Source organism: Diceros bicornis, chromosome 14 (genome assembly GCF_020826845.1).
Source record: "Diceros bicornis minor isolate mBicDic1 chromosome 14, mDicBic1.mat.cur, whole genome shotgun sequence".
In the NCBI taxonomy this organism is placed as follows: domain Eukaryota; kingdom Metazoa; phylum Chordata; class Mammalia; order Perissodactyla; family Rhinocerotidae; genus Diceros; species Diceros bicornis.
Genome location: NC_080753.1, coordinates 6,948,327 through 6,974,314, shown reverse-complemented (window position 1 = coordinate 6,974,314; position 25,988 = coordinate 6,948,327). Strand labels below are relative to the sequence as shown.

The 25,988-nt window shown below is 36.5% G+C and overlaps 1 protein-coding gene across 1 annotated transcript in view; it reads right to left on the bottom strand.

The window, feature by feature from the left end:
- Positions 1 to 25,988, bottom strand: part of EYS (eyes shut homolog) — a 1,424,867-nt gene that overhangs the window by 650,135 nt on the left and 748,744 nt on the right. Inside the window, exons 22-23 of the mRNA XM_058554077.1 lie at positions 18,949 to 19,141; positions 16,034 to 17,779 (exon numbers count right to left, since the gene is read on the bottom strand). Coding sequence (XP_058410060.1) covers positions 16,034 to 17,779; positions 18,949 to 19,141 — 1,939 coding nt within the window. The remainder of the gene's footprint in view (positions 1 to 16,033; positions 17,780 to 18,948; positions 19,142 to 25,988) is intronic.

Below are 25,988 nucleotides of genomic sequence, written 5' to 3'. Positions count from 1 at the left end.
ACTAGAATGACCCTTTTAATGACCCTCATCCTTGAATAATCTTCTCCCTTTGAGTGTGGGTGGATCCTGCGAATACCATGAGACATTACTCTGGTGATTATGTTACGTTATTATGAGAAAAGAAGATTATGTGGGTGGACCTGATCTAATCAAATGAGCCCTTTTAGAGCAGAGTTTTCTCCCACTGGTGGCAGAAGAGGAAGTCAGAGAGATTCAAAGGGTGAGAGAGATTAGACACCAGGGAGGTTCTCCCTTGCTGAGACAGAGCGGGTCATGGGGCATGACCCTGAGAATGGCCTCTAGGAGCTGAGAGCTGTACCCAGCTGACAAAGAGAACAGGCACCTCAGTCCTACAACAGCAAGGAAATGAATTCTTCCAACAAGCAGAGATTTGGAAGAGGACCCTAAGTCCACATGAGAATTGTACTCATGTTAGGGAATCTATTCACACCGTGCCTGGATTTCTGGCCTAACGAATCTCTAAGATAAGACACTGGTGTTGTTTTAAGCCACTAAGATTGTGGTAATTTGTCACTTAGCAGTAAAAATCTAAAACATCATGCTTTCTGCATAAGTCCTTTTCTCTAGCATCTGACAACATTGAACCCAATCTCGCAGTTGAGACCACCTCCATTAATGCTAACCACTCCCAGACCCTCACCCCCAGCCTCTCAGATTTCAGCCAGCCACTTAAGCAGGCTTTAGAATTCGAAGTCAACATATAGCAGGGTTGATTTTTTTTTAATGAAGAAAATACAGAAATGGAATTCTCTGTGAAAAAAAGAATAAGATAAAAATAATGAAAAGTGATATTCCCAATATTTTTAGAGGCAGCTACATTATCTGGTCCTGGACCTAATTTGGTCTCTGAATCACATTGTCAGGATCAATAAAGTTAATGCTAATGTATGTTTTTTTTATTTCTCAAATTTGAACTGAATTTATAACGTATGCCAATTTTCCGGAGTTGCCTCAAATTAATCGTGACCAGGTCTAAAGAAGGTGTGATACTTTTGAAGATTAGCAGGATCTGAATATAATTCTTTAAGATGTTTCTTATTTTCTCCTTATTTTTAGAATTATATTCTCATTTTCCCTAAACAAAAATATGTGGAGTAACAATATTTGAAAAGCATAAAAGTTCCTCTTTAAAAGTGTAACAGTATTTTAATAGTTAGCAAATAGAATGAGTGTCAGAGGCACTAAAAGTTCAGCTTAACTTGCCATTTCAGGAGGCAGAGTGGGTAGACTAGAATACTCATCTCTCTTACGGGAACCTATTATTTTTTTCCCCTGGGACTCTCATGCTACTTCAATCTCTTTACCTAAATTTGGTTCATACCAAGGAAAGCAGATATTAAAAATGCTAAGGCGCTTAAATCAATTTCAAATGCAAAATTTAAGAAGAATCAATATCAAATGTCTTTGAGAAAATTTGCTTTGAGTTGAATTGAAATTAATTAGGCAGAATAGGGCAAGTTTCAGAATGAAGAGACTGGAGACTTAAATTTATCATTTAAATCTACATCCGCCTTTCTAGAAAATCTGTAAGTGCTAGGATATAAATTCCCCCAAGAAATAACTGAAAGTTAGCTGTGAAAGGTAATAAAGATTTTCATGCAAACAAAATATTTAAAAGCATCATTAAATCATGGATATTATCTTGGTTGATGTGTTATTAGCAGTTAAGCATCTTTTGAAAAAAATTGATAGCTCTAATTGGAAAGCTTCAAATAGAAATTGATATATAAAGGGATAAAGGATTCAAATGGCTCTCTCTTCATGGGAGAGAGTCAGATAAAAAACCATGAAGAATAATCTTTCAATTTTAAGAGGCAATAAATGTGTTTTTATTATAAAATTTATTAAAAGCAAATTATTCTTATTAAAATTTGGACATATACAGCACATTGAGAAGTTTGCTCTCACCACATCCCTAGTCATGTATAACATAAAAAAAGCACTATTCCGCCAAAAGCTTGTCCTCCTTTTGGAACACCGGCTCTGTTCCAGAGATGCTACATATATTAAAATGTAATCTTATGTATTTTACCTTCAGTATCAGTGGTTCTGTTCAAAATCTGGGCACATGAATATTTATAGTTTAAAAGTTGGAGTTCTGATATTGCCTGTATGGTAAAATGAATAAAATAATACTAGTATGAGTTTAATTTCCTGCTTGTGATTTAGTCAATTAATATGAAATCTCTCAACAAAATGTCTTTTTGAAATGAGCTGAACAGAGAAAATGGATTAACATTGATTTTTATCACCAGGAAATAAAGACAATTAGAGCCAAACTAATAAAATACGAATAAAACTATTTAAGTTTTTAATAGAGATAATTTAAAGCAAAATCCATGATAGTACTGAATTTATATATATTTTAAAATCTGCAATAAATATTTTGGTGATGAATTATAAGTTGGGATGATTTAAAAATAATTTTTCCTCTTCCTTCTGTTTTCTCATAGAGGGAGGGGATAAGACTAGCTGATTAATTAATGGTCACTCCAAAGGTGGTAATTGCTTCTTTATTTAATGGCTGGTACTTCTAATAATGCCTATTCTTGTTTATGCTTGAAATTTATTTTGTCTAGATCCTTTTCAAATGGAATTTGAGCAGTACTTTCTGATGTTTATAAGATTTATGTATTATTTTTGCGAGGATTTCATCTTTCGAGTCACATATTTTCTCGAAACTATTATTTATTTAATTTTGTTTGTTTTAACCATTAATTATGTCTACCACAGGCTCTGACTTGAAATATAGTTGACTCAGAAAGAAATATTCCAATCTCCACATCAGGTGGCTTTGGTCTGTCCACGCGTCCATGTCTGTGTTTCTATTAGACATCGCATCCCCCTTGCCCTGAGCACATCACATGGGCAGGGGGAGAAGCCCAGTGACCACAGGAGACATCAGAGGATACACACAAATTCTCTGTTTATCATGCCGACTGTAGACAGGTTTTCTTCACCATGTATTTTATTTCTCTTAATTTGAATAAATGTTTTCACAGAAAATTTGTTTTATACTTTTATTGATCTTACTGTTAAGAATACCAATAGCTACAATTTATCTAGGCTCACTACCTCCAGATACTCTGCTGAGCACAGCACACGTGTTGTCTAGTTTAATTCTCACAAAGCTGTGTGCAGTGTTTATGATTATTATTCCCATCTGAAAGGGAGAAAGGGGAGGCAGGGAGCAGTGAAGTCTTCCCAAGATCCCACCATTACCAAGTGGATTTGGAACTAGAAAGTTTGACTCTAGAGCCTAAATTCATAACCCCCATACCGTGGTAAGGCCACTGTAGAAAACAATACACTCATTTCTATGGGGCATTAATAACAAAGAGCAAGTCCTTTACACACATGTTCTGATTTCCACTTTAATTCTGTGGAATCAAAACTGACATTATTTATCCCTTGTGCTTTTAAAAATTAAATAAGTAGAGGGGCTGGGCCAGTGGCGTAGTGGGTAATTTTGTGCACTCTGTTTTGCTGGTCCGGGGTTCACAGGATCGGATCCTGGGTGTGGACCTACATGCCACACATCAAGCCATGCTGTGGGGGCCTGCCACATATAAAAAACAGAGTAAGATTGTCACAGATGTTAGCTCAGGGACAATCTTCCTCACCAAAAAAAAAAAAAAAAAAAAAATTAAGTATAAAATTGGGGGCTAATCCCTTGGGGTTCATAAAAATAACCACACTTCATCAGCCAGTTTGTGAAAAATATGTAATTTTACTTACAGGCCCTATTGGTTTAAAAAAGAAAACTTTTTCAAGTATAAATAATGATACTTATATGCCTTCAGGTATAAATATTAAAGAGTGTAAAAGAACAAAATTTCACTCTCTATTGATCTCTGCTGTCAAAATGATAAAATGCAACTTTATTTTATTTCCTTCCATTATAGGAAGCTCATCAGACTGCTGTGAAGGGGGACAGAGGCACTGGTATCAAAAGAAGAGATAGAAAAAGACTCTAAAGGAAATGAAAATCGATCCAAAGTCTAAGCAAAATGGTAAGCTACCTAAGAGAAACATCACCCAATATAAGAACATAGACTGAAAATCAAATAGAAAAATATAATACATGGTGATAATCTTAAAAGAGTTGTGCTTACCATATGAAGTTCCCAGATTATATATATAATTTTATCCATTTACAAATATGGATTAAATCTTCATATCTTATTTCTTCAGCATTAAATCGTCCCTTTGGAATGTAAAATATCATAGAAAGTTCAGACGAAAGGGAAAGAAAAGAGCAGGGAGAAATGATGGGAATATAAGAATTTATGTGGTTTCCACACTTGAAGGATGCTGTAATTCAAAGCTGAGAGCAGGGATTGGACACTGTCTACCATCCAGTGAATGCAGGATGAGAAGTCAGGGTCTCAGGGAGGAAGAGACAACCCCACACGGAAGGCGGTAAGGATCGCCTCAGAGCATCAGCGACGGAATCTTCTGCAACTAATGATACACATTAAAAAGTGTAACTGTAGGGCCAGCCCAGTGGTGTAGCGGTTAAGTTCGTGCGCTCTGCTTCGGCTGCCCGGGGTTCGCAGGTTCAGATCCTGGGCCCGGACCAACGCACCACTTGTCAAGCCGTGCTGTGGCGGCGTCCCATAGAAAGTGGAGGAAGATGGGCATGCATGTTAGCCCAGGGCCAATCTTCCTCTGCAAAAAGAGGAGGACTGGCAACGGATGTAACTAATCTTCCTCACACACACACACACAAAAATATATATATATAGCTAGGAATTAAGGAGACTAGGGAAGGGCTGGAAACTCCTGGCCAAAGTATAACCAGGGATTCAGAACCACAGAGACATAAGAGAGTGGCTGTGTCCAGAAATCAAATGTCAGAGTAGAGTAAATTGGTCAACAGCAAGTGAACATGTCAAAGGCAGAGTATATATCAGTAAATTCAGGGCAAGCATCCAGTTTAGATTTCAAGTATTTAAAGGTTAAGGACCACACGGGTATTAAATATGGTTGGGGTAGTAGGCTAGAAACTAAAGGATGTGTAGAGTTGGATTAAAAAAACAAAAGTTTAAGGAGAGGCTAACATGTAGGTAGCAATGTAAAAGCAATTTATATATATTTATTCATACAATCTTCAAAATGACTCCACAAGTCATTTTGTGGAGTAGCCCTGCTTTACAGATGAAAACAGAGGCTAAGTCAGCTAACTTTTCTAAAGCCAAAGAGCTAGTAAGTCATAGAATGGGGATTCTAGGATCTGTCCATCTTCCAAGCTTCTGCCATATTACCAGACAAGGAAATCGTATAACTCAGGGTTTTAAAAAATCTAGGTAAATAGCCTGGGAAACGCACAAATACTCTGAGCCAACTTTTTGCTTCAGTGTGGTGGCTTGTCTTTATAGGGAGATGGTGAGACGCACAGGGTGATACCACGTGACAATAGAAGGTGGAAACTGGCGTGGTGCATCTACAAGCCAAGGAACACTAAGGATCGACAGCCACCACCCGAAGCTAGGAAGAGGCAAGGAAGAATTCACTTCTGCAGGTTTCTGAGGGAGCATGACCCTGCCAACACCTTGTTTTCAGACATCTAGGCTCCAGAACTCTGAGACAATAAATTTCTGTTGTTTTAAGCCTCCCAGCTTGAGCTACCCTGTTATGGCAGCCTTAGGAAACTAATACATTGTTCATCAAAATATAGTATTCATAATCCCAGCATCTGTGTCACAGTTACAAAGTTTCTGAGTCAATGTTACCAAATGTCATGTCTTCAGCTTCTATCTTCTTCTGTTTCAATATTTTCTAACTCTACCAATTGCTCTCTCAATAGTTCATATTGCATCATTAGGTCTCTCTGCTCCATATTCATTTCCTGTTATATATGAACATACTCAATTCTACACATATACAAACACACACACACAAACACATGCGTATAGTATTCCAGTTACATTATCAAGTGGTCCAGGCACTGATAGCTTAAATGTGTAAATATTGTGGTTAGTAGAGAGTTCCTCCATTTAACACTGTCACAAATAAATTTCCAAGAATAAGTGTAAATACACAACACTAAACATATATTTCATGCTGAACATGACTTGTTAATTCCTGGCAGATGCTGAAGACATAGGGTCTTTCTGTGCCTCGGGGCCATAATCAGGAATGCCATTATAAACGTACCAGACTTCTGCATTGTAACAGAGCTGTTGTTAGTTTTATAGCTGATAAAATTTCAGATAAACCTACTTGTAGCATGTCTGGAAAAATTGGTTTGCATAATTTCCCTTTATTTGTCTTCAGGGGGTGGCTTAAGATACGTCTCTCTCCTTGATAAAACTGATTACCAAAATAAATAAAAATAATCCAATGTATCAGCAAATCCTGTTGGCTCAACATTCAGAATATATCCAGAAGCTGACCATTTCTCAAGCCTTCACTGCTACCCCTGCACTGAGCCCTGGTCACTTCTCACCTGGACCAGGACATTTGCCTCCTCCCTGATCTCCCTGCCTGTGTGCCTGCCCCACCCCTACACCAATCAGTCCTCCACAGGGCAGCGGAGTGATCATGCAGTCATGCCACTTCTCTGCCCAAACCCCTGGAATAATTTTCTGTGTCACTCAGAATACAAGACAAGCCCTTAAAATGGCCTAAAATTCTTGGAATCTGATTTTGTCCTCTCTCGTCTATTATCTACCCGACTTTATCCTCTACAAGTATCCCTCTTGCTTACCTGCTCTGCCACACTGGCTTCCCTGATGTTCTTAGAAAACGTCAAACACACACCTTCCTTAACACAGCATTGGCTATTTGCTCTTTGTGGGATATTTTTCATTCCTATGTCTACACAGCTCTCATCTCCTTCAAGTTGGCTTCCTCAATGAGATCAAACCTGACCATACTGTCGTCTCTCAGCCATCAACCCAGAACTTGTGACACTCCCCAATCTGCTCTACTCTTTCTTTCATCCACACATATATATACATATATCCACACATGTATATACACATACACTCTATATATATTAGAACTGCACTATGTACACTTTATTATACATAACATGTTATACAGAATTATGGGTTTACTAAGCTTAGTGTTTACTATCTGTCTTTCTCCACTAGAATTTAAGCTCTAGGAGGGCAGGAAATGTCTGTTTTGTTTAATAGTGTATCACAGCATAAATCCAGCCCAGGACATGGTGCATCCTCAATAAAACGTGTTGCTAAGTGAAACATGGTTACTAAGAGAGAGCATATGTCATGCTAATCACTGTTACACTTAGACAATAACACTGTCGAGGGGTTTGAATAATATCTTAATTATTGACATTAAATAGCATCTCAAAATGTTGCTGATTGATGTTCATAAAAGTGACAACTTGTCACACTGCACCACATGCTTCCAGTATAAATAGAGCTGGGAGGCAACAAAAATATCTTTTTACTAATTTCCTATGTACAAGTGACTGACAATAGTAAATAGAACTGAGAAAAACTATATCTGTGGAGAGGCAAGTGAGTCTCCTCGCGAGCAGAATTAGAAATGTTGGCCCTACCCACGGGCAAAAGACCTTGAGCCTCAGGTCTGCAGCCCTGGGTCATTGCCAGTCACTAAGTGGGTATGGAACACGTGGCAGCTAGCGTTATTGTAACCACCCTTGAAACCAGGAATTGTGTCTTTATTCTCATAATATCCAGAGATGCCCACTGAGTATCTGTGTTGTTTCTTGGACAAATCATTTCCTCCCTGAGATTGTCCTCCACACGCCTTATTATAACACTGGCCCAGATCACAGGGCTGGGTGATTGAGGCTTCTTATAGCCTCTACTTAAAACATCGAGTGCCATCCTCACTCTCAGACCCTCACTGTGTATGATATTCTGCCTCGAACTTCAGCTGTGCTGAATCCTAGCTCAAGAGCAGACAGTTGTTCCCTAAATGAATCCTGCTTCCTGGATGTCTGGAATCAAGCTAGATACTGGCTGATTACTCAGAAATAAACCATGACCTCCCCATCTCTACTTGTGTCACTAGCCACCTAGAGTCTCCTGGTATCAAGTCACTTGCATACCCAAAGGCATCCTGAACCATGATTAAGTTGACAATTCCTTGAGGTTACTATATATTGAGTGATCCAGCTTCTTTCTTAGGGGGCCAGACACTTCAGCCTTGTTTATTTTTTCAATCCTGGGGTATTTCTCCCACCCTATGGCTTCCACAAACCCACAGCTTATGTTACTCTGGTCATACTCCTTCACAGCTCAGCCCCCCAACTTACATTAAGAGTCTTTGTGACTGGTTTAAAGGTAGGTGTTTTACCGTCTTTCCTGGGATCTCCATAATTACAGCAAAGCTTTGGGTAAAGCATTATATCTATTAACATATGGCTTCTGTCCAGAAAAAGCACAAATACTGTGGAGGGAAGCTAACAAAACAACAAAATGACCAAAAAGTAAAGGTGACATTGAGTTACGCACAATGTTGTACGGGAGTAAAAATAAAGGGAAAATTAAATTTTAACTGTTTTTACAAGTCTTCCAATAGAAGGTGACATTTAAATTGGGCCTCAGGATAGGAAACTGGGCAATAGAGGGCATTCTTGAGGAGGGACTATGAACACCAAGTGCAGAGTTGTGCAACAGAATAATAGGATTGAGGAGTGGTTAGTCATCAAATAGGGTGGGGATGGGTTGTAGAGAATGACTTTAGATGACACAATCAAGGCTGAATATTTTAGTTGGAAAGCTTAGAATTTCAAAGCTTTTTATTTTTTAAAGGAAATGAAGATCCATTGAAGCTTTTTAAGCAAAGGAATGAAAAATCACATAAGAAAAACAACTCTGAAAGTAAAGTGGAAGAGATACCAGAAAGAATACAGACTAGAAAGAGGTATCTCATTTTAGAGAGTACGGCATTAGTTCAGAAGAGATGATCAGAGCTTGAACCGGGGTAATAATAGTGAGTTGAGCTAAGGGGCTCCATGGGAGAACTTTGGAGATAGACTCCATAGTACTTTTTATAAAATAAAGTTTACCCTGAGCTCAGGAATCTAGATGGATATAAATTTCATGTCTGAGACATGAATCAGGGGAGAAGAAAGCACGGATTGGAGAGAGATGACGGTTGTGGTACTGGAGAGAGACAGATTTTATCTTAAGTTTTTGAGGGACTGATAGGTAAAAAATGATAGTCTGAAAATAGAAGAGTTTCTATCTCTGCATTTATTTGAAGCCATGAATGTAGGTGCTGTATCTCCAAAGATAAATTGTGGAATAAAGGAGTGAGAACTGAGAAAAGAAGAAGGAAGGGTATGGAAAGAAAGGAAAAGAAGAGAGGGGAACAGTTGAAGAACAAATCCTAGAGGATTCTAACAGTTAAGTGGTTAGTCCGGCAGAGAAGGGAAGAGAATTACATAACAGCAGAGCACAGACAGGGCCGGATACGCACATATACGGACATTTCCGAGCCCAGTGCAAAGAGAAAATACAGGGTCATTTGTTCAAAAAATTCTGGAAAAATATCCCATTAAAGGCGCTAAAATATAAAGATTTTTCCTTTTTTCTGTGGTCTCTCTCCCAACTTTTCATGGTGTTTATTTGCTGTTTAACGTCATTCTAAGAAAAATTAAAATTTTCAATTATTAGCCTAAATTTTACCATTCATCTTTTATTGTGCAATGTCAGTTTTAAATGCAAATATAAGAGAATTAAATTCCTATGGAGTCATCAAAATTACATAATCTGTATTTCACAGCTAGTACATGAATTTTCTTCTTGGCACAAACTAACGGTGAACGTTGATGCAAACTAACTTAGCTGCTTTTGTTTGACTTCTCGCTACTGCAGATTCTACACCCACCCTGGAAGCCTGTGAATTCCATAACATCTTTACTGTGTACTCCGTATGGGTCTTGCTGAACTCCCACACACCATGGCGCTACCAAGTGTGGGGTCCTTCTGAGCACGGGGTCCTGTGTGACCACACAGGCTACACACCCTGAAGCCAGCCCCGGACACAGGTCTGAGGGATTAACGAAGAGCAAATGGTGGGTGTTTCCCATGGTCTACGGCCCTAAACCAGGGCGCTGTCAGAACCGTACAGAAGACAGGGACGTTGTAACTTGAGACAGCACAGTGGAATTAAGCAGGTCTGAAATCTGAACATTTCTGAGTCCGTGTATGGCTGATATTTACACCTCAGCCAGGAAAGTAAAATATATTCACCTGAGAATAATGAAAACTCACACATTTGGCTACTGCAGGGATTGCAAATGTTTTCTGTACAGGACAAGTTAGTAAGCATTCTAGGCTTTGTAGACTCCAGGGCCTCCATCACAACTACTCGACGTTTTGCTGTCATAGTACGAAACCAGCCATAGGCAGTAGGTAAACAAATTAGTATAGCTGTGTTCCAGTGACACTCTTTACAAACACAGGCAGTGGGCCGGCTTTGACCTGCAGGCCATACTTTGTCAATCCCTGATCTACGCTGTTAGTTTCCCCAAGGTCACATACTGTGGAGATGGTATTCAGCAAGGAAGATGGAAGTGTTTGGAAACAAAAGAACTGTAACAGGCATAAAAAAATTGTATTATTAAATTATTATATTCACTCTACTATATTTTGTGTATGGTGTCGAGTATACTATTCATTTTAGTGATCAGTCGAAATAAAATGCTAATAATGAACACTCTCGAATACTGCAAACTAGCTCAACACGAAAAGCACAGGGCACTCATTTGTGAAAGGTGCTGGGAGCTGTACAGGAAAGAAAATGTCGGGAGTTTCCTTCTGACTTTACAGCTGCTGTGGGCTGGGTTTCAGCTGATACAGACTGAGCTGTTCATTACCTGGTCAGTTCCAAGTGGGATTTGTTACATGCATTGCAACTAAATTAGAACAATGGTGACCATTAGATATTGTGACAAAAGCTTCTATTTTCTGTGCAAATACCTCCTTGACCAGCAGGGACAGAGTCTGGAGAGGCTCCTGTGCAGTGGAGTAACCTAGGGGGTGTAGGAAGGGGTGTCATGTTTCAGCTGCTGGTGACATCTTCGGTGCTTAGTAGTTTTCACCAGAAGGAAAACTCCTTCCTCCACATTTGTTGGTTTATAAAATGTAAATGTGAGACTTTTGAAATCCTTAGGATATAAACACAATTCAAAATTTGACAAGAGATAAAAATAAGAAACAGCTGTGATTGTTTTAAAAAGGTATAATTTATATCAGAGTGCTTCTGAGCCAAAACAAAAAGACAAACAAGCAAACAAAAAATTACAGCAGTGTCTGGTGCCGTCACAAACAAGTCAGTCAATAAACATCTCAACCTTGAATATAATGATGTGATTAATTCCGTTCCGTTTTTTAAAATTTCAATAAAAAGTAAAGAATGCTGCAGAACTGTTACTAATGGTTTTGACATCCACGTAGTAATTTAGTTAAAAAAACATGTAAATGGCATATTTGAACATAAAGATATATATCTGTGTTATTTCAGAGAACTGTATTGCAATTTTTTTTGATTTCCTGTCGCTAGAAGAATGTTAATTAGCAATAATTTTCTATTTTTTTCTACATGAATATTTTTCTCAAGATTCTTGATTCTTGTAAAACCTTGGTTATTTTGATGTAGTATGAGTAATTAGATATACTTTCTAAGATGTTTTTTCTCACTATAAATAAATATCTGCGAAAACATTTTATTCTAGTTATAAAGATCAGTGTAAAACCTTTAGAAAATAAAAATAAATATTAAAATATATTTTGGAAGAATCCTATGTATGCATACGTGTGGTGCACATGTACACATGTATTTGCAAATATACTGCATATGTGGTTTTATCGCTTCTGTTTAGTAGTATGAGAGGAGCAATTTTCCACGTTACTATTTATTTAATAAATCCACCATTTTAGGATATAGCTGTTTCCAAATATTTATTATTTTGATAATACAGTTTTGGGTATATCAATATAATTTCCTAAAATTGAAATTATGATATTTAAAATTTTTAAAATTATTGTTGGCAAGAAATCCTCCAGAAAGATGGTGCCCAGCTACTCTCCCCCCAATAGAGTGAGGATTTTCACCAATTCAGAGTATTATGATGGAAAAAAAAACAAAATTGATAAATAGATAAAATTTGTATCTCATTTTAAATTTGATATGTATTTTCAATTGCTTCTGATGATTTTAAAATATATTTGTACTGTTTGTCAATAGTAAATTGCTTTATTATTCGAGTGGTCAGCTTTTTCTCTTTGATTTGAAAGAGTACTCTATAATCATATGTTTATCCTATGAGGCAACACATTTTTGCATATATTTGCTTTAACAATGTTGATAACTATTTTTGGCTGAGAAAGGTATTAATTTTAGTTATTCTACTATAAAATATCGACATTTTATTTGTAATTTTCTATTTTTGTTTTCAGGCTTAAAAATTTCCACTTAGAGAGCAAATAAATATTGACATATTTTATTTGGATTATTTAATGTTTTATTTTGCAATTTTATCTAGTTAGTCTTCATAGAGTTTATTTTGGTATAAGATGCAGAGGAAGAGTTTTCGACATAACAGAATATGCATAAACACAATTTAGTGAATATTAAAATCTTTATCAATTCAGATTTCCCCTTTTTCTGTACTTTTATATCTAACATGTATTTGGACTTTCTATTTCATTTCCTTTAATCTGTATTCCTGTAATAATATCATAATATTTTATTACAGTTTATGTTAATATATTAACATAAACATACAAGCTCTCTTACTGCCATTCCTAGTCAACATCTCCCTAGCTACTCTTGCACATTAAAATGGTTTAATCAAGTTCTGAAGATTATCTCACTTGAACTTGTTTGAAATTGCTTTGTACTTTTCAAATGTAGTACTTATAAGGGCTCACATTTCTGAAACTCAAATAAGAATATCATCTCCATTTATCCCCTTTTAGGGTATTTAATAAATTTAATCTTTTAAACTTTGTCCTATATAGTTTTAAATATCAGTAGTTTGTATTTTTGGTGACTTAATTAGTGCATTTTTCCATTATATTTTATAAATGTATGTAAGAAACACCTGCATACATGTAGACACGGCATTTTGATTTGTTAATGAGTATAACAGAATTACCTCTTCTGTTTCAACATTAAGAATGACATTGAATATTTTTCTGAGCTATTTATATTTTGTTATGTTTGAGAACTAATAATAGATGCTAAAAAGATTTGGGGATAATGTAAATTCCTTAGACTAGGAGAAAAAGAGAAAAAATAAACATTGTAAACTATAAATTGAGTGTCAAAGTCTTTTATTTAATGATGTGTTAAATTATATTATTAAATATCTTCATCAACTCATCCTTTTACCTCTGGAAAAAATATCCCTTTGACATTTACCAGAATTTAATTAATATTGCACTGGATTTTTTTAAATTCAGAATTTCACAACTATGATTGGAATAAATGGAATTTATACAGACTTTTTATTTATGTACTATTTTTGTTATCCAGTGCTATTAGAGAATATTTGGATCAAGAGCTTTGGCTGTTCTCTTTTATTTCCTTCCCCAACATCTTAAAAAAAAAAATAGAGCGCCATATTGCTATAGGAAAATAATACCAAACTGCTAGAAAATGTTACTTTTTTTCTCTTAAACGTCATTTGCTGCGTGAGTTAAACCAAACCACAAAGACTGGTCTGGTTTTGAGGATGGCTGAGAAAGACGACTTTGATTCAACTTAATAGAGCTGTCACTGTACTACAGAACGAGCAATCATGTAAAAGTTACACAAAACTCTAAGAAATGTATTGATAGAGGTAGCTCCACCAGGCCTTACTTCGCTAATCACAAGAGCTTGCTTGCAGTGTCATTTTTTTCTCAGTGACCAAATGCAATATGAGGAATCCACCAGAGCAAGGGAGTCCAGAATTATGGGCTTTCTAACATTTATACTTTTCTGGCCTGGCAGTAGCATGTAGGAAAGAAATAGTAGCCAGTCAATGGTCCACTTTAGAAACATACAAGGAAATTCTCCCTGCATCCGTTTCACACTCATTCTATATTTTGGCAGTGTCATGGAATCTAGTTAAGATTTTAGCATTGCAGGCCATTCTACTATGGCCTAGCTCATCTTTTCCTTACGTGAAGAGATTAGACCAGATGTGTTTTTAAACATTATTTACAGCTATGAATGAGTTTGACCAATAGGAAGCAACAGCAGACTAGAAGACAAGAGGAGAGTGAAATCGGGTATACATCTCCTGGTATCCTCCTGCTTGGTTTGCCTTGGAATCTTGTGTCTTCCTCCTTAAGGCCGTAGGTTCTGTAAACTGGCAGCTTCCCTTTTTAGGTTCTTGGTCCTGAAATCTGCTCTTTCCTTTGTCCCTTAGGCCTAGAGGTAGCAATGACATACTGCCCTTACTAGTCCGTTCAGAACCATACTAGCCTTCGTTGTTTTCCTTAAACTCTACCCTTATCTTTACAAATAATCCCTCTGTTAAACCCTCCCCAAATACTCAGTTGGAGTCTGCTATCTATTTCACAATCTGACCCTAACACAATAGGTGAACATATTGGAAAATGCCCTCAAGTGCTTTGTACACAATTGATTATCATGTCTGAAACGATCAGGGAGGCAAGTACAACCTGAAGACTAGGAGAACTGGAAGAGTCAAAATTATCAAAGAGTGTTTGCAATTGGAGTAAGAGGATGGGAACAACAGAATGTAACAAGGTTTTGTTCATAAAGGGAAGACCAAGGATTTGATTTTCTGGAGATGGAGAATTTGTATCCTGATTATTTCCAAGGAATGGCTGTGGGGTGAATTGTATGAGAGAAGAAAGTGTAACTCAGCTGCATTTACTAAGACTCTTATACGTGAGATGTGATGTATTAGGCACTGTCAATGAGTCACAAGAGTTATACAACAACCTATAAACTTATAAAAGTATAAGGAGAATACCACATTTAAATTTGTAATTAAATTCATTATGTTATTTTTAGAAACTTTGTAAAGAAAATCATATCATATTGGACATACCAAATATAATGATTCAGTCTTTCATATTACTGAGTTGCCAGCCATAAATTACACACCTAAAAATTTTTAAAGATTGATATAATATGTGTTTCTTCTAAAGCATACACACATAACCCCAATACAAACATACAAAACCTATAAATTTCTCATTGTAGAAAAATTAGCTTCACTGCCACAAAGTTACACTTGAAGTTCCATGAGATAGAACTTTAAATAATGGAAATGAAATCCTCTCTTTTTGCTAAATACAATTCTTTAAACATTTTTTTATACTTCCCAATTTGATAGTAATTACAAGAGTAGAGAAGATTAGTAATTTCTAAAGTGCTTTAAAGTAAGAACAGTTATTTAAGAAAAGTGTCTTTTCATTAATTGTTTCAAGATGCAGAATTCAAATTTACACATGGGATATTAACTTGTTTCAGTTTTTATATAGTGTTTTTGTTAAATAAAGGATATGAGTTTAAATTATATTCTGAATTATATACGATGAAAGCATGACAGCTTTGCATTAAAAAAATGATAAAACACACCATGTAGGATGGAAAAACCCAATCTAAACTTCCCTTGATTTCTTCGTCTTTCCCATTAAAAAAAAATACCAGCCCTGAAAAAAATGTTAGAAAGTGTACTCTATATTGTGTTCAACCTGACAGAGAAGCTATTTCAAGAAATGAGAATAATAAAAGTTATTCCAAAACTTTGAAAGATCCATTGTAATGAATTGAACTAGTTCAGTTTCTGATTGCTTGCCAGCAGTATAGCTGTCTCCAACATACTCCCGTATTGATCTGGTAGCCTTTGTGGCAGTGGGTAAAGAATAACCATCTGTGTCAGGTATAACAGCAGGCGCCATCTCCACTGAACTGGCTGCTGCCCTGATTATAAAGAGGCTGTTTAGAGCACCTGGTGACCACGACAGGCTCTTTCTTCTCTATAGAAAAGAAACTCATTTCTAAAAGTTTACTGAACTGAAACTGAGAAACTCACCAGAAATCATCAGCTGACGAGGTGCTGGAATGGACCCCAGTGAAGACAAAGTAAGAGATCTAGTGATGGAAAGCCTCTGACTTGCAGCAGGAGATTCCCAATCATACACACTAGGCTGAAGTTCCCATTTGGACCATCCTGAAGAAGGTTTGACCTCTTCTTTTAAATCAGATGTTAAGGTCAGATAGTCTGTATAATATTTCCAATCTGGCATAAGAACAGATGTGGGGAAAGGGGTCTGTATTGGAAGTGACTGAGTTGGGGCAACTGTATAAAACGCAACATTAGAGGTTACTTCTGAAAAATCAGACATTGAGTCCATGTATGGTGGCAGGTTGTTTTTGAGGTCACTTGAATGTACAGTTTCTGGATGACTTGGTAAGGTTAATTCAAAGTCTAGAGAACCATCAGTTGTGTGAGGTTTGAGCTGTTTATGAGATCCTTTACTCTCTTGCATACCCTGTAAACCATCTTGATTCAGTACCTCAGTGGGACCCATGTTTACTCCATATTGTCCTATTTTCAATAGTTTTAAAATGTTTCCTGATACTGAAAGACCATCAGGAGTCTGATTTGAAGACAAATCAGAATACCTCAGGTCTGAGGAGACAGTTTGTGGAGGGACGATGGATAAACAAGTCTTATCCAAACATAAATTAGCATCCAAATTGCTTGATAGGGTAACGGAGTCTTCCAAGGATGAGGTTAAAATTCTTCTTTTTGCACTCTCTTTAGAAGGAAATAAAGATGACACTTCTGTGAATGCCACTGGTGGCATTATTTCAGTCGCAGAAGGAAATGAACGCCCAGAAGTAGTCGTTTGAGTTCTCGTTAGTGTGTACCAGCTGGCTAATATTGCCGAGTTCATCCAGAATGTCTCATAAAAGTGAGACTGTGTGCTATGCAAAACTCGATCTGAGAATTCATGAGAGGATTTTATTTCAGTAGTAGAACATGTTGCACATGTTTGGCTTAATTCACTTAAAGAATCAGCCGACTGTGATGTGATGTTTGTGAGTCTCCGGTTGCTGGATGCTTCAGTAATAACCTGATATTCACTGGGAATGGAGGCTTGTGTAGTGAATCGGTGCAGAGTTGATGAGTTTAAGATGGCTACCTGTTTGGATATAATTATCTTAGCAGGAGAAATGGGAGACATTGAGGAGCTCAGCAATCTCCAGGACTCTCTTCTTGAAATTAAGGAAACAGCTGAATATTCTTCAATATCTTCTTGAGCCCCCCTAGAGACAACTGGAGGTGCACTTGTGGAAGCACTTGTGAGCAGGAATCCATGGGAGAGTAATGAGTGCCTGTTTAACTCAGTATCAGCCCCTGAAATGCCACTAATTACTGAACTCGTTGTAGCAGCTGATAAGGCAACAGTCCGATCGCTCTCAAATGATGATTGTGTAGGAAAAGTAAAATCTGTCATTAAGGAAGAGATGATAAATGGGGTCCTCTCTTCTCTATCGGGGAAAAAGAATCGTGGTGTGGCTGCTGAAGCTTGAATAGGCATAGGTGGTACAGATGTTTTGCCCCAGACAATTTGTGCTGGGTCATGAACACCAAAGTTTAGAAATTGGGAGGAGGAAACATCTGTGGAAGAAGGACTGTGTTTTCCTAAAAGTTCTTTAGTGGAAATCAGTTCTTTGAGGAAATATCTTTCAAAGGATATGCCAATACTTAACGCTGCCAAACCAGTGGTTGGGAGAACATCGTGCTTGAAAATGTCTGTCTGCTTTGGATCTTTAGAGAGGAAAAGGCAAAAAAAAACAAAAAAGAAAGAATCAGAAAAATAAATTAAAAATGAACGGATTTGGCCTTGGGCTGAATCCTCTGCAAATTGCATTGCCACCTTGCACCCATTATACGCAGACAAACATGGCTCTATAAACCACATTTCTAATAAAAGGGTATGAGGAAGTTTAGTGACTTCACAAACTGCGTAAATGCAACGACTCCAATTATTCACACTCCATGAGAGGGCCAAAATCAGAACAAATGGTGTTGCATGGAATCGACATATTCCAAAGTAAATGACTCCTTTGAATTATACAACATGAAAATTTATGACTTTTTGTCATTGGTAGAATGAATGGATATTTGAGGTATTGGGTTAGAAATATTAGAAGTGTCACTTTACTTTCTAAATAGGTAAAATATTCTTTACATTAGATAACATATTTCAACTTAATTCTTTAAAAGAAGATAGATTATATAGACAAAAAATAGAGCAATCTACCTTTCTGCTTATAATATCCAATAGCCTTCAAAAATATTTTTTCTTAAACAAAGAATATGTTGCTAAGGGCTATAATTCTCATTCCGATCATCCTGAGTGACATTAACTATATTAAGGGTGAATTTGGAATTTAACATATGCTATACTATTTACAATATGACATCATTTGATTTAGTAAACTAAATGATAAGACATATCAAAATATACTCAAGGTGTCAAAATATTTCACAATAGGAAAAAAGGATATTTTTAAAAATCTGAGAACTTTTCCAGTAAATTGATAAGACTGTGAATTTATATACAGTGATTCAGAGGATATTAAATAAAGACATAACGAAGCAAGTAGTACAAGGCCCTTTTAAATAAGTTTTACCAATAGTGAAAACAAAATGAGCTGGGATTGGGGTCCAGTTATTTACCAAAATTTACGTATCAGAATAAAGACTATTAACGAACATTTTTTTTGCCCTGTTCCAGAAAGAGTATTTATTAGCAAAGGACATCAATATTCTTAAAACTTAAAACATAACCAACAAGAATTCTAAGATAATTTTACACCTCTGAAAAACCATGTATCTTAAAAAAAATAAAAATTGAAATAAGTCAGAAAATATGCTTCAATACACACTTTCTCAAATTCAAACTTCCCCATAACTTACTCTCATCTGCTTACCTTGATCAACTGGATAAGTATTCGTTATGGTCCATAGTCTTGGAGCCCCAGTAGGTGGAAAGCTACTGACTGAAGTTGCAGGAGCGGGCACCGTATATGTCTGTGTAGAAATGGCACCTGTTATTCCAGAGATGGGAGGTAAACAGGTAATTCTCCGTATTTCATCACCACAAAGAAGCCCAATGGAACAGGTCTGCAAATGATAATTACCATAATTAAGCTCACAGTTTCTTTGTCCCTGAGAGAGGACTTCTTAAGTTAGATTTGAGGTCCATTTGCATTTTCATATTAGATAGCTCAAATCGTCACCTTATTTTGTTTGAAAATAAAATTTCCTCAGTAAATTTTACCTATATTTCAAAATTAATTCAATCCCTCAAATTTTGGATACACTCAATTGAATGCCTAAATTTATTCTTAATTCCTCTAATTTTAAGTCAAAATACTATTTTACACTTGCTTTGAGGATATTTTTTTCCAGTGAAGAATTTGCACTGTTAGTCAATATGGATTTAAAAGCTCAGTTACAAATTATTAAATTTTCTGCTCCAAATGTCATATTTAGTTGAAAGCTAATATAAAATGCAGCTTCTACAACAGATAATTTAAAAACATTTTCTTGTGATGTTTGAATCATTTTAATTTGTATTGGCTCACAGAGCAATGTTCTTTATTTGCTTTAGTTTGACATGAATAGCCTGTCTCTGCCATATACTTATGAAATAATTTCCATATAAAGAAATTGTTTTTAGCTCATAGGAAAGAGAATGGTGATACGTGCAAAAATAAGTACAAATGGAGCAGAGGACTCTCCTTTAAATGTAGTGTTAAAAATTTGTTATACTATTGAATCATTGTGAACTTCAAGAAAATACAATTCAAGCGGCTGGCCTGGTGGCGCAAGTGGTTAAGTGCGCGGGCTCACTGGTTCGGATCCCAGGCGCGCACCGACGCACTGCTTGGCAAGCCATGCTGTGGCGGCGTCCCATAAAGTGGAGGAAGATGGGCACGGATGTTAGCCCAGGGCCAGTCTTCCTCAACAAAAAAAGAGGAAGATTGGCAGATGTTAGCACAGGGCTTCCTCACAAAAAAAGAAAAAAAGAAAATACAATTCAAATATTATTTTAAAATATGAATACATGCCTATTTCCTAACAATAAAGACATGTTCAATAGGCGTTCCTGCTTCATTGTTTTAGTATTTGTCCAAGATTGTAACTAATTTTCCCAAAATGTAAACTTTGCTTTAGATATCCTTTTTTGGAGGGTTTGCTTCACAGTTGTATATTCTGTATTCACTTTCAACTCAAGTATTTTATAAATACTTGCATGTATTTATAAAGGGCAGGGGATTCTTGGTATTGCATAATTGCTTTATAAATCTAACATATAGAAAATAGTAAAAAGTAGAGCTAGAAGTGATAGAAAAAACAAGAAATAATATGTATTAAGATTCCATACTTCAAAGACTAAGAGATTTGTCCTTTTCTGCACTCAAGCGTAAGCAGCAAGCCCTGGAAAGACCTCCAGATTAATGAAAATGCACGCAAAACTAGATTAGAGACTAGAACGCCAATACGCTAGCTTACAGTGAACCATAGCTGTTGTCCAGCTCCTAAGTATTTGCACGGTCACGGTCAGCATTTTCCTACTGAATCACAATCAGAAGCCATCATTCACTACCTTGAGAAATCACCACCACAGGGTTAAGTGATTCTAAGACCCCATAAGCAACAAGTTCCCTGTGTGTTGGCACAGCTACACAAGATTCAGTTTTCCTTGATGCGCATTAGATCAAAACATGTAGAATCAGGTGATTTAAACGCTTAACGACATCAGGCTAAGATACTGCCATAGGAATGATGCCGAATACTTGATGTTCACTGATTAAAGCTATCTATCCTTAGACAACTTTACATGGCACTGCCAACATGGCACTGTGTCTATGGTTCTGATACGTTCTCTAACAGCGTGGACTATTACATTGTTGGACACGTTAATACAGTCATTCTTCCAGGTGACACTTAAGTCCAGTAGCCAGGACGCCATACTTTCTCTGTCCCGTGTCGCATGCCTCGGCTCACATCCGTCACGTGCTGCTCTTAGAGTTTAACTCTCAAAGGTTAATTCATTTTCCAAATTTCAAGCTTGATAATGAACATCTTGCTAGATTCCCAAGTACTAGCAACACAAACCATATGACCTTTTTTTAATTAAATGTTCCTCCAAGTAGATTTTAATTGTTTGAACTTTTCTCCTCTGCATATATACACATACATCCCAATGCATGCCAACACAATTTATCCTTGAGAAACTTCTATATTTTCCTTAGTTAAATCCCAAACTGCATGGCAAAGCTTACTACACATTCACTAAGCCTATCTCCTTTTACTCTTGGACTACATCCCTCAGTCACTCTTGTGTTTGTGTGTGACCGTGTGACTTACTTCTAACCAATGAAATGTGAATGGTCATGAAGTGTGGGATTTTCAGATTGATCCTTAAGAATCTGCTATGTGTGAACCTCTAGCCTCTTCCTCTGTATGGTGACCCATAAAAACACGTGATAAAGATAAGGGAGACACAAGAAGGAAGTAGCGCAGCTCACTAAATCTCTATTTGAAGGAGAATATCTGAAATCAGAAACACTCACTAGGACTTTATATGAATGAAAAATAAATTTATGTTATATTAATCTAGTGAAATTTTAGAGGTTATTATTATGGCATCTAGCATTCCACTAATATATCAATCTTTGCCTCACCTGCTCTTTCTGATAATAGTCTTTATTAGTTACAGGAAAATTAAACCAAAACAAATACCTTATAAATGGTTGGTCATTTCTTTTTCCATAACTGCTTGATTACACTGAAGGATACAGGCATTTCAAATATTTAGCTTTGCTTTAATTCAGCAAACCTTTAATTTTGTATATTTCTTTCTTAAATTCATGGTTACCATAGTTTACTTACTTTGCCAATACATCTCTCATTCACTCACCCATTCATCTGTCAAACACGTATTGAGTGCCTGTCATGAGCAGCATAATCACTTACTCATTGATACTTATTGAAAACTTAATATGTACCAAGATGATGGTAGTCATTTCTACAAAACTTCATGACTTAAAAAATATATTTTTCTTTCTGAATATGTATTTGAAGAAAACAATGCAAATAGGATCTTTTGAATCAGAGCTTTATGAGAATATGGTCATCCACTTTTCCATGGACATTGTGTCACCCTCTATGTCTTTGCTCAACAAATATTTATTGATCAATTTCTAAGTGTCAGTGAACATTGTAAGTGCTGAGAATGAACTATTCAACAAGATAGGCAAGGTTTCTCCCATCAAGTAGCTTGTATTTTAGTAAAGGAGTCAGAATGAATTAATACCAATTAGTAATAAGTGGATTACAGAAAAATTTTGCAAGATAAATGATAAGGAACAACCAGGAGGGCTGTTTTGGCAGGAGTGGTCAGGGAAATCTCCTCTGATCAGGGATCTGAATTAATGTGGATATATGAGGCAAGAGTATTCGAGGCATACAGAATGGTAGTGCAAAGGCCCTGAGGCAGGAACTTGCTCTGTATGTCTGAGCAACAGCCAGATGGGCAGTGTGGATAGAGGATAAGGGAAGGCCATCAGTGGATGGAAATGAGGTCATAGACATGGCCAGGATCATTTGTTTCTTTATTTGTTTGTTGTTGAATTTGGAATTAATTTGGAGAGTGATGGGAAGCCATTGGGATATTTAATATTTAGAGTAGGAAAATGATCTGGTCTGATTTATATTATGAAAGGATTTCTGTAATGCTGTGTAGATAATAGATTCTTAAGGGAGTCTGGAGTAGGGGAAAGAATGGAAGCTGTGATACCTGTTGGGAGCTAGCAGTAGTCCATCCAAGAGATAAAATAGACTGGCCTGGAGTGAAAACAGTAGATATAGTGAGTAAAGGTTACTTCCAGGATATATTTAGAAGGTAGAGCCTTTGATATATGCTGATAGACTGATGCTTGGAATGGAAAAAGAAAGTTTAATGACTGATTCCTGGGCTTTTGTTCCTATCAATGGGATGAGTAGTGGTGCCATTTACTAATTTGAAGAATACTAGCAAAGACCAATTAGGGATTGGAGGTAGATCAAGATTTCTGTTTAAATTTGAGAAGCTTATTAGCTATCCAAATATGGTATAGAGTAGGAAATTGGAGATATGAGTCTCTGTTGAGGCAGAATTCCCCTTAAATCATTTCAATGAAGTAAGAAAGTATGATTTAAAGAAAACCAGTGTCACCCCATAGCCCTTTTCTAATTGTCTAGTCACAGAGCTAGAAAATGGCAGAGCCAGGATTCATACACAGGCAATGAGGCTCCAGAATCCACACTCACAATCACTATGCTATGTTTTTGCCTCTTGTTCCATCTTCAACATTTGCTATGAACAGTTCTACCCTTTATTGATTATTTGAGGTAATAAAATTAAAACATTCTTCTACTCTAACAGCCTGTTTAACAAACGTCACTATCAATTAAAGTTAATGATCACAATGTGCTAAGATCTGAGCAACCCATTGTCTATTATCAAAATGTTTACCACCCAGTCGATTATTATTTTTCATTGACAGTAACATTTGAAGATGTAATGTTGTACTTCATCCTTATTGTCTACTTGAAATGATGAGTATATAATACAGAAAAAAAATCCCAGTGGTCACAGTCAGTTTCACATAATCTAACTCTGTGGTTTAATCTACTTTCCTCAGAACTGGTGGGCCAAATTTACTCTATAAAGCTTACTAAAATAATTGACAGCTTGAATTTTCCCAACACAGTCAGAATATAAATTATTAATATATTTCATTATTTATATAGAGAACTGTCTACATAATTTGTGGAGACCAGTGCAAATGAAAATATGGAGCCCCTTGTTGGAAAATGGCTAAATATTCACGTCAGCAACAGCAGAACATTAGACCAAGTGTGTGTGTGTGTTGGGGGGGGCGGTGTTCTAACGGTGAGGTCTTGTGCAGTTCACATATCACACACCCATGACGTTGGCTTGTTTATATATATTACTCTTGCCAGACTATATAACACTGAATCTACCCACTTGTAGCTTGATGCTCTTTGAAAATTTGCTCAGGGTGATATTTGCCTTCTTAAAAAGAAACATCTTTTTGATAATTAGAAGAAACAGTTCAGATGATTGGTATGCTAAATTCATAACAGTGTTCCTTGTAGAATTATAGAGGAAACATCAGGCAGAGGAACCAAGATAAAGTAACCAAGCAAATCAGTTGCTAAGTATAGGCTTAGTTCCCCCATCAATTACAGTTCCAAAAAACAATAAATTCTTCCCGGGTTCATACAGTGAAACTTTCAGTTCATGCTAATTGGAATTATCATGTTTCATTAGGAAAGGTTCACTAAATTGAAGTTCTCTTTAAATAATCTCTGCTTTTTGGCAAACTTTTGCATCATTTACGTCATTTCCAATTCTATAAAAATTTCACTACCTAAATTTTTCTACATAAAGTTCTCAGGTAACAAGTTACAAATCACCATCCAACTGGTGAACAATAACCAATAAATAGTTTACATCTAGTTAGTATACTTCTCCCATAACTTGTTGGTTAGATAAGGAGCAAAAAGTTACAAGGTGAAACTTTATTCCCATCCATCTGTGGTAAGCAGAACTGTAAATTCTAAGATAGCCTCCAAGATTTTCTGCCCACCCCAACCCTCCCAACCACCAACTTATAGGCCCTGTATAATCCAAGATAGCTTTTATCCCATGGTTAGGTTAGGTAACGTTCCCTGGTAGAGTTGACCTTAAGAAAGGGAAATTATATGAGCCCTTTAAAAGCAGAGTTTTCCCTGGCTGGTCACAGAGGAGGAAGCCAGAGATTTGAAGATTAATATCATTCACCCATAATGATTAAAAAAGAACCTATACTAATGATTAGAGATTAAATGTTAAGAACACTTTGGTATAAAATATGTAATATTGAGATTCTTTTGTGCTATACAATTGGGCTAGATATTTCCACTTTTAGTTTTTTTAGAATTTCCTATATAAAATCAACATATAGAGTCCACATCAATAATCAGAATTGTTAATTGTATGACTGTTTGTACACCAACTTGGCTTGTATGTCTTTACCAGCATGTTAAAATGCCTCTAGGCAGTGGACTGTGTTTGTTCCACTCTCCACTGAATGGTCAGGGCTAGGATGATGTCTGGTACATAGTTACATAGTTGGAGACCAGTAAACATTTGTTGGAAAAGACTAAAAGATAACATTCCTTTGAACACACATTTTAATTAACTACTTTTAAAAGCCACTTCTTCTTCCCCTTTCTAGACAAATGTTTCAAAAGAGATACTCAAATCTTCTACACATTTCATTCTTTCTTCAAGCCGTTCTAATCTAGCTTTCATGTCATGTCACTGAGAAGATTCTTGTGAATTTCCAGAAATACAGCCATACTGTTAAACTCAAAGCATAGGTTTTGGTCTTCATCTTACTCAAATTCTCAACAGCATTTAACAGAATCAACCACTAACTTCTGACGCATTTGATTTCTCTCATACTTCCTACTCTCTCCCCATTTCTCACTCTCCTCTCTTGGCTTCTTCTCGTCTTTCCGGCCTCAAATTTGAAATTTCTTGGGGCTTTATCTTCAACTTTTTCTCTTTTCTTTCTACATTTTCCCCAGAAGTGTTGCCACCTGTGCAAAAGACTGTAAAGATATCTATATATTGATGAGCCCTAAAATTATATCTCTACTTCACACCTCTCTGCAGTATATTCTTATAACCAACTACTCATTTAGCATTAGTAGTCAAATATCTCAGGGGGACCTTAAACTTCACATGTGCAGTATTACAGAACTGGGCTGCTGTTTCAGCCCCTCCATTTTAACATGTTCCTCTAACCATCCATCCTCTCTCAATAAATGTATTAGCATCACTCTATTGCTCAAGTTGTCTTTTATTTCTTGCTATCTAACACATCTACACAATACCATGTCTTGC